The sequence below is a fragment of the Engystomops pustulosus genome, chromosome 1, assembly GCF_040894005.1.
Source record: "Engystomops pustulosus chromosome 1, aEngPut4.maternal, whole genome shotgun sequence".
Taxonomy (NCBI): domain Eukaryota; kingdom Metazoa; phylum Chordata; class Amphibia; order Anura; family Leptodactylidae; genus Engystomops; species Engystomops pustulosus.
The window spans coordinates 20,889,940-20,903,228 of record NC_092411.1 but is presented as its reverse complement, the minus strand read 5'-3'; the positions used below and the strand labels follow the sequence as shown (position 1 = coordinate 20,903,228).

The window sequence follows — 13,289 nt, the reverse complement described above, 5'->3', positions numbered from 1 at the left end:
TTTCACTAAATTAGGACATTCTAGTTCACATTCAGAGGCAGAGCCATCTCAATGATATCTAAAGACAGATAGAAGGATTCCTAGTATGTCCCGGAAGATGTGAGGACTGGGGAATCCTATGTCTATGACTGTGACAGGTTATGACCCTGCAGTGCTGATTCTGAGACTCCTTGAGACCAGTGAGAGGCAGAGGCTACGTCCTTTGAGACAGATTAGAATGTACAAGCATCTTAGCTCCTTTGGGGAAATATGCCACTGTTACCATTGACCCCACATTACTAGCATATAGCAACAGAAGATAATTGTCTGTAATAAGACAAATATTACTTTCGTAATTGCAAAAATTATATGAAAGATTGGAAGGGAGAAAGCTCACCTGAAGTGCTATGTGTCCGTGATTGCTCCACTGCGCGGGCAAGCTGAGTCGGGGTCAGTACATGCAATGTTTAGAAGAAAAAAAGGCAGTGTCCAGCAGTATTGGTTTCCAAAAAGGATAAAAACCCAATTTATTTCCAAAAACATCACAATGCCATGGCAGGGAAAAATGTAAATTTCTGACGCGTTTCGAATCCTAGCATGGATTCTTAGTCAAAGATAACTAAGAATCCATGTTAGGACTCGAAACGCGTCAGAAGTTTACATTTTTCACTGCCATGGCATTGTGATGATTTTAATACTTTGGAAATAAATTGTGTTTTTATCCTTTTTGGAAAACAACACTGCTGGACATTACTAACGTCAATATAGAGTTAGATATCAGTTTTACACTTGCTCTGAAAACTGTCCAACTGACAACTGTTGCTATAATTGAGACAAATTGAGAGATTTGTAATCATACTCATAATCATTTGTTTATGTAGTTAGTAGCAGCAGGACTGTGATATGTGGATTTATATTCCAGGATTGAAGCTTCTCCAAGTGCACTGAGATGTGTCCTCACACTGCTGTGCTCTGTCACACACAGGGGTGTGGGAGAGTCTCTTGAGGCTAAAGTCTGTGGACTCCCTGGAAGATGATGATACTAGCCGCAACCCAGGACCGGAATCTAAGTGGCCCCTGGACGTCGCCGGAGCCCGCTGCAAAGCGGGATGGTCTTATTGCGGCGGGAAGCCACCAGGTCGTTCCACAGGTGCGACCTCCTCATCCTCATAGACTGTAAGCTCTTGTGTCACCCCCTCATCCTCATAGACTGTAAGCTCTTGTGTCACCCCCTCATCCTCATAGACTGTAAGCTCTTGTGTCACCCCCTCATCCTCATAGACTGTAAGCTCTTGTGTCACCCCCTCATCCTCATAGACTGTAAGCTCTTGTGTCACCCCCTCATCCTCATAGACTATAAGCTCTTGTGTCACCCCCTCATCCTCATAGATTGTAAGCTCTTGTGTCACTCCCTCATCCTCATAGACTGTAAGCTCTTGTGTCACCCCCTCATCCTCATAGACTGTAAGCTCTTGTGTCACCCCCTCATCCTCATAGACTGTAAGCTCTTGTGTCACCCCTCATCCTCATAGACTGTAAGCTCTTGTGTCACCTCCTCATCCTCATAGACCAGAAGCTCTTGTGTCACCCCCTCATCCTCATAGACTGTAAGCTCTTGTGTCACCCCCTCATCCTCATAGACTGTAAGCTCTTGTGTCACCCCCTCATCCTCATAGACTGTAAGCTCTTGTGTCACCCCCTCATCCTCATAGACTATAAGCTCTTGTGTCACCCCCTCATCCTCATAGATTGTAAGCTCTTGTGTCACTCCCTCATCCTCATAGACTGTAAGCTCTTGTGTCACCCCCTCATCCTCATAGACTGTAAGCTCTTGTGTCACCCCCTCACCCTCATAGACTGTAAGCTCTTGTGTCACCCCTCATCCTCATAGACTGTAAGCTCTTGTGTCACCTCCTCATCCTCATAGACCAGAAGCTCTTGTGTCACCCCCTCATCCTCATAGACTGTAAGCTCTTGTGTCACCCCCTTATCCTCATAGACTGTAAGCTCTTGTGTCACCCCCTCATCCTCATAGACTGCAAGCTCTTGTGTCACCTCCTCATCCTCATAGACCAGAAGCTCTTGTGTCACCTCCTCATCCTCATAGACCAGAAGCTCTTGTGTCACCCCCTCATCCTCATAGACTGTAAGCTCTTGTGTCACCCCCTTATCCTCATAGACTGTAAGCTCTTGTGTCACCCCTCATCCTCATAGACTGTAAGCTCTTGTGTCACCTCCTCATCCTCATAGACCAGAAGCTCTTGTGTCACCCCCTCATCCTCATAGACTGTAAGCTCTTGTGTCACCCCCTCATCCTCATAGACTATAAGCTCTTGTGTCACCCCCTCATCCTCATAGACTGTAAGCTCTTGTGTCACCCCCTCATCCTCATAGACTGTAAGCTCTTGTGTCACCCCCTCATCCTCATAGACTGTAAGCTCTTGTGTCACCCCCTCATCCTCATAGACTATAAGCTCTTGTGTCACCCCCTCATCCTCATAGACTGTAAGCTCTTTTGTCCCCCCTCATCCTCATAGACTATAAGCTCTTGTGTCACCCCCTCATCCTCATAGACTGTAAGCTCTTTTGTCCCCCCTCATCCTCATAGACTGTAAGTTCTTGTGTCCCCCCTCATCCTCATAGACTGTAAGCTCTTGTGTCACCCCCTCATCCTCATAGACTGTAAGCTCTTGTGTCACCCCCTCATCCTCATAGACTATAAGCTCTTGTGTCACCCCCTCATCCTCATAGACTGTAAGCTCTTGTGTCACCCCCTCATCCTCATAGACTGTAAGCTCTTGTGTCACCCCCTCATCCTCATAGACTGTAAGTTCTTGTGTCACCCCCTCATCCTCATAGACTATAAGCTCTTGTGTCACCCCCTCATCCTCATAGACTGTAAGCTCTTGTGTCACCCCCTCATCCTCATAGACTGTAAGCTCTTGTGTCACCCCCTCACCCTCATAGACTGTAAGCTCTTGTGTCACCCCTCATCCTCATAGACTGTAAGCTCTTGTGTCACCTCCTCATCCTCATAGACCAGAAGCTCTTGTGTCACCCCCTCATCCTCATAGACTGTAAGCTCTTGTGTCACCCCCTTATCCTCATAGACTGTAAGCTCTTGTGTCACCCCCTCATCCTCATAGACTGCAAGCTCTTGTGTCACCTCCTCATCCTCATAGACTGTAAGCTCTTGTGTCACCCCTCATCCTCATAAACTGTAAGCTCTTGTGTCACCCCCTCATCCTCATAGACTGTAAGCTCTTGTGTCACCCCCTCATCCTCATAGACTGTAAGCTCTTAGTGGAATTATGATGGCTGGGGGTCCCCCACTGCCTGTGGGCGCTGCACTATCGTGTATAACCTGCGCTCCTCTATCACAGCGCCCCTTGTGGCGGCGCCTGGTTATAGAGCGACTGCGGTGTTGGCGCCCTCTCTGGGCGGGGTTACGTTGCCAGGGCGGGGCTCTGTTAGCAGGGTGACGCCCCCCGTGTCCCGGTTGCTGCCGCTCGTCTTCCCGGGCTTCCTGTCAGGAGATGTCAGAGGCTGCGCGGAGCGGAGGCCGGGAACCAGGAGAGGCCCCGGTGTGTAGTACGGGGGAGGCCGGGAAGCAGGAGAGGCCCCGGTGTGTAGTACGGGGGAGGCCGGTGCACTGTGCACACAATGCGGCTCTGGAGCTGGTGTGGAGCTACAAATCCCAGCATATCCTGCCCGGGCATGCTGAGAGTTGTAGTTCCACAGTGAGTGTAAGATGACTACTAAGTGACCTTAGTGAATGCTGGCGATTGTAGCCGGCGCGGTGGCTGCTGGCGGTTGTAGTCGGTCCGGCGCGGTGGCTGCTGGCGGTTGTAGTCGGTCCGGCGCGGTGGCTGCTGGTGGTTGTAGTCAGTCCGGCGCGGTGGCTGCTGGTGGTTGTAGTCGGTCCGGCGCGGTGGCTGCTGGCGGTCGTAGTCGGTCCGGCGCGGTGGCTGCTGGCGGTCGTAGTCGGTCCGGCGCGGTGGCTGCTGGTGGTTGTAGTCGGTCCGGCGCGGTGGCTGCTAGCGGTCGTAGTCGGTCCGGCGCGGTGGCTGCTGGCGGTCGTAGTCGGTCCGGCGCGGTGGCTGCTGGCGGTCGTAGTTGGTCCGGCGCGGTGGCTGCTGGCGGTCGTAGTCGGTCCGGCGCGGTGGCTGCTGGCGGTTGTAGTCGGTCCGGCGCGGTGGCTGCTGGCGGTTGTAGTCGGTCCGGCGCGGTGGCTGCTGGCGGTTGTAGTCGGTCCGGCGCGGTGGCTGCTGGCGGTTGTAGCCGGTCCGGCGCGGTGGCTGCTGGCGGTTGTAGCCGGTCCGGCGCGGTGGCTGCTGGCGGTTGTAGCCGGTCCGGCGCGGTGGCTGCTGGCGGTTGTAGCCGGTCCGGCGCGGTGGCTGCTGGCGGTTGTAGCCGGTCCGGCGCGGTGGCTGCTGGCGGTTGTAGCCGGTCCGGCGCGGTGGCTGTGGTCCGGCGCGGTGGCTGCTGGCGGTTGTAGTCGGTCCGCCGCGGAGGCTGCTGGAGGTTGTAGTCGGTCCGGCGTGGTGGCTGCTGGCGGTTGTAGTCGGTCCGGCGCGGTGGCTGCTGGCGGTTGTAGTCGGTCCGGCGCGGTGGCTGCTGGCGGTTGTAGTTGGTCCGGCGCGGTGGCTGCTGGCGGTTGTAGTTGGTCCGGCGCGGTGGCTGCTGGCGGTTGTAGTTGGTCCGGCGCGGTGGCTGCTGGCGGTTGTAGCCGGTCCGGCGCGGTGGCTGCTGGCGGTTGTAGCCGGTCCGGCGCGGTGGCTGCTGGCGGTTGTAGCCGGTCCGGCGCGGTGGCTGCTGGCGGTTGTAGCCGGTCCGGCGCGGTGGCTGCTGGCGGTTGTAGCCGGTCCGGCGCGGTGGCTGCTGGCGGTTGTAGCCGGTCCGGCGCGGTGGCTGCTGGCGGTTGTAGCCGGTCCGGCGCGGTGGCTGCTGGCGGTTGTAGCCGGTCCGGCGCGGTGGCTGCTGGCGGTTGTAGCCGGTCCGGCGCGGTGGCTGTGGTCCGGCGCGGTGGCTGCTGGCGGTTGTAGTCGGTCCGGCGCGGAGGCTGCTGGAGGTTGTAGTCGGTCCGGCGTGGTGGCTGCTGGCGGTTGTAGTCAGTCCGGCGCGGTGGCTGTGGTCCGGCGTGGTGGCTGCTGGCGGTTGTAGTCAGTCCGGCGCGGTGGCTGAGGTCCGGCATGGTGGCTGCTGGCGGTTGTAGTTAGTCCGGTGCGGTGGCTGTGGTCCGGCGCGGTGGCTGCTGGCGGTTGTAGTCAGTCCGGCGCGGTGGCTGTGGTCCGGCATGGTGGCTGCTGGCGGTTGTAGTTAGTCCGGTGCGGTGGCTGCTGGCAGTTGTAGTTAGTCCGGTGCGGTGGCTGCGGATCTATTAAACATGTTATGGTTTGTGAATTATTGCTTATGATGTGTGTGTATATATATCCTGCCAGGTACCGGAGCTTCCCCCCAGCCGCCCGCAGCACATCCCGGATATGTGATAAGGAACATGGACGTCTCTCTGGAGGTTCTTCTATCATCAAGCATCAAGAGGAAAAAGCCTTGTCCCAGACTGTGCTGGCTAGGACTGGTCAGTACATCCTGTATTACACCCCAGAGCTGCACTCGCTATTCTGCTGCTGGTGCAGTCACTGTGTACATACATGACATTACTTATCCTGTACTGATCCTGAGTTACATCCTGTATTATACTCCAGAGCTGCACTCGCTATTCTGCTGGTGGTGCAGTCACTGTGTACATACATGACATTACTTATCCTGTACTAATCCTGAGTTACATCCTGTATTATACTCCAGAGCTGCACTCACTATTCTGCTGCTGGTGCAGTCACTGTATACATACATGACATTACTTATCCTGTACTGATCCTGAGTTACATCCTGTATTATACTCCAGAGCTGCACTCACTATTCTGCTGCTGGTGCAGTCACTGTGTACATACATGACATTACTTATCCTGTACTGATCCTGAGTTACATCCTGTATTACACCCCAGAGCTGCACTCGCTATTCTGCTGCTGGTGCAGTCACTGTGTACATACATGACATTACTTATCCTGTACTGATCCTGAGTTACATCCTGTATTATACTCCAGAGCTGCACTCACTATTCTGCTGCTGGTGCAGTCACTGTGTACATACATGACATTACTTATCCTGTACTGATCCTGAGTTACATCCTGTATAATACACCAGAGCTGCACTCACTATTCTGCTGCTGGTGCAGTCACTGTGTACATACATGACATTACTTATCCTGTACTGATCCTGAGTTACATCCTGTATTATACTCCAGAGCTGCACTCACTATTCTGCTGCTGGTGCAGTCACTGTGTACATACATGACATTACTTATCCTGTACTGATCCTGAGTTACATCCTGTATAATACACCAGAGCTGCACTCACTATTCTGCTGCTGGTGAAGTCACTGTGTACATACATGACATTACTTATCCTGTACTGATCCTGAGTTACATCCTGTATTATACTCCAGAGCTGCACTCACTATTCTGCTGCTGGTGCAGTCACTGTGTACATACATGACATTACTTATCCTGTACTGATCCTGAGTTACATCCTGTATTATACTCCAGAGCTGCACTCACTATTCTGCTGCTGGTGCAGTCACTATGTACATACATGACATTACTTATCCTGTACTGATCCTGAGTTACATCCTGTATTATACTCCAGAGCTGCACTCACTATTCTGCTGCTGGTGCAGTCACTGTGTACATACATGACATTACTTATCCTGTACTGATCCTGAGTTACATCCTGTATTATACTCCAGAGCTGCACTCACTATTCTGCTGCTGGTGCAGTCACTGTGTACATACATGACATTACTTATCCTGTACTGATCCTGAGTTACATCCTGTATTATACTCCAGAGCTGCACTCACTATTCTGCTGCTGGTGCAGTCACTGTGTACATACATTACATTACTTATCCTGTACTGATCCTGAGTTACATCCTGTATTATACTCCAGAGCTGCACTCACTATTCTGCTGGTGGTGCAGTCACTGTGTACATACATGACATTACTTATCCTGTACTGATCCTGAGTTACATCCTGTATTATACTCCAGAGCTGCACTCACTATTCTGCTGCTGGTGCAGTCACTATGTACATACATGACATTACTTATCCTGTACTGATCCTGAGTTACATCCTGTATTATACTCCAGAGCTGCACTCACTATTCTGCTGCTGGTGCAGTCACTGTGTACATACATGACATTACTTATCCTGTACTGATCCTGAGTTACATCCTGTAGATCTTTTATTTTATATAAAAGTAAAAAAACATAACACAAACCAAACATAATATACAATATATACAATATATACAATATCTTACCTGCTGGTCCAGCCCCATTCATACCTAGCAAAAATAATAACTTACAATACACCAAAATGAATAAACACCAAATACCACAACCCCCACCCAACCGATTGTCACACCCTCAACCAAACCAATAAACAATAAGACAAGCCACACCCACAATTAAACATAAAAGACTATAAATATACATAAACCCACCCCACACCCTCTAATAACAAACCACCCCACACCCATTTTTTTTTTTATTTATTTATTTATTTTTTTAAATATATATAATAACAAACACAGAATACACATAACACTACACTAAACTAAAACCCCTCGCCCGCACCCTCCCCTTCCCCCCAGACACTGGTCTAACGTCCAAAGTTTGCGTTAAGTAGTCCAGACCAGTGCCCAGGTCAGTTCATAAGTCCCACCACCATCACCCCCCTCCCAACCTAACACTATGTCCCAAACCCCACTATATACAATATATACAATATATACAGTATTTACAACATAACAAAGAAAACAGAATACAAATAAAGTCTAAACAACATAAATACAAACCACATAAAGCCCAGGTTCGGCGCCTGCAAGCCCCTACATCACTATAACCTCAGAACACAAAACAAAAATCTACAGTGCAGCATCAGCCCAACACCAGGAGAGGAGATGAGACTAAGGGACACTAAAGGAGAACCCCCTCCAAAGGAGAGAGGCCCTCCCCGTGCCCAGCCTCTCATACTCCAGAGAGCGCACCTTCACCAGGTCACCCACAATGTTCCTAACCACCTCATCCACCGGGAGGATTTTACGCTGCGTCGAAACTAAACACCTTGCGTTCCACATGTGGTACCTGACCACTAGACTGACTAAGAATAACGTGCAGCGGTCCCGGCCACCCAGGCCTCTGAATGCTCCATAGGCCCACTCCGCATAGGAGAGACCGGCCAACCCGGGCCAATGGATGGAAGCACCCACCCGGTTGTACACCTCTGTGTTAAAGGGGCACTGAAGCAGGAAGTGGTCCATGCTCTCCAGCAGACCACCGCACTCCTCCCGGGGACAACCCCTTTCCTCAGAGCTCCTACACTTCAGATTGTCCCTCACACACAGCTTTCCATGGAAGCAGCGCCAAGTCACGTCCCAAAACTTCAAGGGGATCCTGATGGAATTCAATAAACTCAAACCCACCCCCAGATCCCGACTTGGGCAATCCCTGAGGGCCAGAGGCTTCTGGAAATGGGTCAACAGAACCCTCTTGTCAAGGACTTTCCTCGACAAGGTCCTGATCTCCCACATTCCCAGACCCCACCGGCGAATCACCTTCAGAACCGGGGTAGCGTAAGCCGGAAGATGCCCATGTGGTGTACGGAGATCCTTCACTTGCCCTCCTGTCTCCCATTCCTGGAAGAAAGGCCGAAACCATCCCCTGCAGGAGTATACCCACGGAGGAGCCCTCTCTTTCCAGAGGTTTGCTACATTGATCTTAAGAAAGGTATTCACTAGGAACACCACAGGGTTGACCATACACAACCCTCCTTGTCTCCTCGTGCGGTAAGTAACCTCCCTCTTGATAAGGTTCAGCCTATTCCCCCATAACAGCTGGAAGAACAGACTGTAGACCCGAGTCCAGAGGGGTTCTGGCAACATGCACACACTGCCCAGATAAATCAGTAACGGGAGCAGGTAAGTTTTGATCAGATTAACCCTTTCTCTGAGGGTCAAAGACCAACCCTTCCACTGGTCCACCTTCTGAGCGGCGATCTTAAGCCTGCCATCCCAGTTTTGCATGGGGTAATCCCCCTGGCCGAATTCGATGCCGAGAACTTTGGCGGAGTCCTGGGGCCCTGGAAGAGTGTCCGGGAGATCAAAGCCTGGATCCCCCTCTCCCAGCCAGAGACTCTCACACTTATCCCGGTTGATCTTGGACCCAGAAACCTCTGAGTAGCGGTCAACCTCTGACATCACCCATTGCGCCTCCCCTCCCGAGGACACGAAAACGGTGACATCATCAGCATACGCTACCACCCTTAGAGTGGCTTCCGGTGCTGCCCGATCCATCCCGACTCCCACCAACGGCCCACGATCAACCCTCCTAAGGAATGGGTCAATCGCGAACACGTACAGTAGTGGGCTCAGAGGACAACCCTGGCGAACACCAGACCCGACCTCAAAAGAGCGGCCAATCCAACCGTTCACAAGCGGGAAACTCTCTGCCCCTGCGTACAAAACCTTTAGCCAATTGACAAACCCACCCGGCAGGCCATACCTCAGAAGGACAGACCAGAGGTACTCGTGGTTAACCCGATCAAACGCTTTTGCCTGATCCAAGGACAGCAAGTACCCCTTCCAGTTACCAGCCCTGCCCTGCTCCACTGCCTCCCGGACACAAAGCACAGCACTAAATGTACTGCGGCCTGGAACAGAGCAGTGCTGGGTCCCCGAAAGGAGCCGGGGCGCAAACTGCACCAGCCGATTAAACAGCACCTTTGCCAAAACCTTTCTGTCCGTATTGAGAAGCGCTATGGGACGCCAGTTCTCAATACGAGATCGGTCCTTACCCTTTGACAGGATGATCAGGGCAGACCTCCTCATTGACTTCGGCAGAGCGCCCGAGGAAAGACACTCATTGAATACCTCAGTCAAGAGGGGAACCAAGGCGTCCTTAAAGGTCTTATAAAACTCAGATGTTAAGCCATCCGGGCCTGGCGATTTCTTGAGGGCGAGCCCTTCAATCGCCCGGCTGACTTCCTCTTCCCTGATCATCTCTGTCAAAACATCAAGAGAGGGGTCTACTCCTGGCTCAGGGACAGTTTCAGCCAGGAAACCCGACATCACATCCCGATCTAGATCCTTCCTGCCCAAGAAGTGCGAGTAGAAGGATCTGACGACCTCCAGGATCCCTGATCTGGACCTTTTCAGGGATCCCGTACTGTCAACCAGTCCCGTGACAACTTTACCATTCACTGACATCTTGCAGTTTCTGTAAGGGTCGGGCGAGAGGTATTTCCCGTAATCCCTCTCAAAAACCAAAGATGCGTGTCTATCGTACTGACACCTCTTCAGCAAGGATTTCACTCTGGAGATGTCCTCACGACTACCTCCAGTCGAGACGAGATGCTCGAGTTTCCTCCTCAGGCCCTGATACAGGCGGTACCTGTCCAGGCTCCTGAGGCTCGAGAGCTGGCGGAAGAATCTCGCCACCCTTTTCTTGAGCATCTCCCACCACTCTGACTTACTGCTACAAAGGCCCAGCAATGGTACCTGGCTCTGAAGAAAGTCCTCAAAGGATTGTCTTATCTCCGCTTCCTCCAGGAGAGACGAATTGAGCTTCCAGTAGCCTCTTCCCATCCGGGGGGTCTCTGTAACATTCAGAGAAAACAAAATTAAACAGTGGTCGGAGAACTCCACCTCAACAACGGACACTGGTGAAGAAATGGCTTCCTCCTTTAAATAAAACCTGTCTATTCTAGACCTGCAGCTACCCCTATAATAGGTGAACCCCGCGTGGCCTGGGGTGTGCCGGATGTGGCGAGCCTCACTAGCTATGCTATTAAGAGCGACGCTATCATAAGTCAGCTTGTCTCTGGAACCTCCCCTATCCTGGGACCTCGTGACAGCATTGAAGTCCCCTCCAAAGACCACCTGCCGACTTGTAAAAAGGTAGGGCTTGATCCTCATAAAGAGACACTTCCTGTCCCACTTGGACTGGGGACCATAGATGTTAATAAGACGAAGTTCTTGTCCCTTCATGAGGACATCCAGGATCAGGCACCTCCCCATTTCTAACTCAATAACTCGTCGGCATTCTACCGGTGCGGTAAAAAGGACCGCCACTCCGCTATACGGCTCGGCCGCAAGAGACCAATAGGAAGGCCCGTGTCTCCATTCCCTCTTAGCTTTAAACACGGCCGCCAAATCTGGCAGCCTGGTCTCCTGCAAAAATAAAATGTCGGCTTCAACACGGCCGAGAAAATCAAAGGCCGCAAATCTAGCCGCATCAGACTTAATGCTGGCGACATTAATGGACGCCAGCGTCAACGGAGTGGGTGCCGCCATCATGAGTGATTGAGTTAGACGGCTTTCTTTTTACCCATCTTACCACCACCCTCGGGAAATGAACACCCCCTTTTTAGACATATTGTGGTGTCCATCTCCCGCACCTCTGATGCTTCAGGGGCAGATCCAGGACCTGCCCCCTCATCCTCGTCTCCAGACTCTGGGCCAGTCTCCCCTCCTGAGGACCCTGACTCCCCAGGGGGAGACTCGGCACCTCCTGCAGGCTCCGCCACCTCTGGCCCTTCACCCTCAGCCCCTCCATCGGCAGGAGGCGCTCCATCCAGGGCCAGGAATCGATTTGAAAGTTCGACCAGCGGGGGGTCGGTTGCACCTTCCTTGGGTACCTTAGTCAGGGAGGGAGAAGATCTTACACCTCCCTTCTTTTTACCCTTTTTCTTCTTTTTGGCGCCACGCTTACGCTTTTCCTCTAGCCACGCCCTATTATCCTCGTCCATACTCTCATAATGGGAGGAGTCTGAGGACGTGGCACCTTCCTCTCTCTCGATCCTCCTGACCTCCTCATCCAGTACATCCTCCCCTGGGGCCTCAGCGACAGGTGTGATCTCTAGGAGAGCGCCAGAGGTTGTCCCAGCAGCCCGAGACTCCCCCCGCTCTCTCTCCTGTTGACGCTTCTCTAGACGCCTTAGCTGGGCAGGCGTCTTTTTCCTGTCTTTCTTCCCTGGCCCCTCCATTCCTCCACCTCTGCTAGTCCCCTCCCCAGCAGATTCAGCCTCATGGCTTTCATCCGCTGAGGCTGAGCCCGCATTAGCGAAGGAAAGAGGACAACGACTGTACGGGTGACCGAGATCACCACACAGGTTACACCTAATCTGCCCTGTACAGGATGCAGCGAGATGGCCGACACCCCCACACAACGCACACTTCTGCACGGTGCAGTTTGCGCTGAAATGTGTGGGGTCACCGCACCTGTGACACAGCTTAGGCTGCCCCCGGTAGAAGATCAGGATCCGATCCCTCCCCAGGAAGGCTGATGAAGGGATGTGGGCGACTGAGTTACCTGAACGCCTCAACTTCACCATGAAGGTCCAGGCCCCTGACCAGATACCATACTCGTCACGATTTTTCTCGGGTACTCCCAGTACCTCTCCATAACGATTCATCCAGGTCATGATGTCAAAGCAAGATAATGATTCGTTACGGGTAAGAACGGTCACTTTCTTGAGTTCGCTCTGGCGGGACACTGCTTGCACAGCAAAGTCCCGCCACTCGGGCTCGTTGTATCTCAGCTCATAGTTGGACCAGAAGAGCTCAAGCCCCTCCGGCCGAACAAAGCTGACATCAAACTCAGATGTACCATAGGGATGGATCAAGGCAAAGATGTCAGCTGCCTTGAAGTCCATCTTCAGCAGCAGCTCAACTACCCGTGCCCGAGGGGGACACACATCACTGCCACGCCACCGAAGACGGACCACATTCCTACGGTTAGCACCCGGCCCGGTTGTCGGGAGCGTCCATGATGTCTCCCTGCCTCTTTGCTCTCGGAAGGCAGACAGGCCGTGCCTCTCTATCCAAAACGACAAATCAACCTCCTGCCCCGCTACATTGATCGTCCTTTCTCCCTTCTGTAAGGCCTGCAGGAGGCGCCGTTGCAAAAAGCCGTCCCCAGAGCCCAGAGACGAGGATGATGGAACCCTACGTCCCCCAGCAGCGACACTGGCATAGCTCTTAATAGGGGCCGCCACTGGGGGAGCAACCGGACCAACCCCTGCACCCACCACATTAACACTACCCACCTGCATGTTACACTCAGCCGCGCCACTCACACCACCAGTCACTCCATCACCCACCCCCAAAGCTGGAAAAGATTCTCCACCACTCACACCATTCACATTATCCACCACAACATCACTGACTCCACTCACACTGGCTGGACCAGCAA

At 52.6% G+C, this 13,289-nt stretch overlaps 1 protein-coding gene across 2 annotated transcripts in view; it reads left to right on the top strand.

The window, feature by feature from the left end:
* The first annotated feature begins 3,445 nt into the window (after positions 1-3,445).
* CPLANE1 (ciliogenesis and planar polarity effector complex subunit 1) overlaps positions 3,446-13,289 on the top strand; it is a 55,887-nt gene continuing 46,043 nt past the window's right edge. Inside the window, exons 1-2 of one of the 2 annotated variants that reach the window (XM_072135158.1) lie at positions 3,446-3,563; positions 5,421-5,557. In XM_072135158.1, the coding sequence (XP_071991259.1) occupies positions 5,477-5,557 (81 nt within the window). In that variant the 5' untranslated portion in view covers positions 3,446-3,563; positions 5,421-5,476. Of the gene's footprint in view, positions 3,605-5,420; positions 5,558-13,289 lie in introns of both variants that reach the window. The other variant, XM_072135149.1, reaches the window with a different exon arrangement.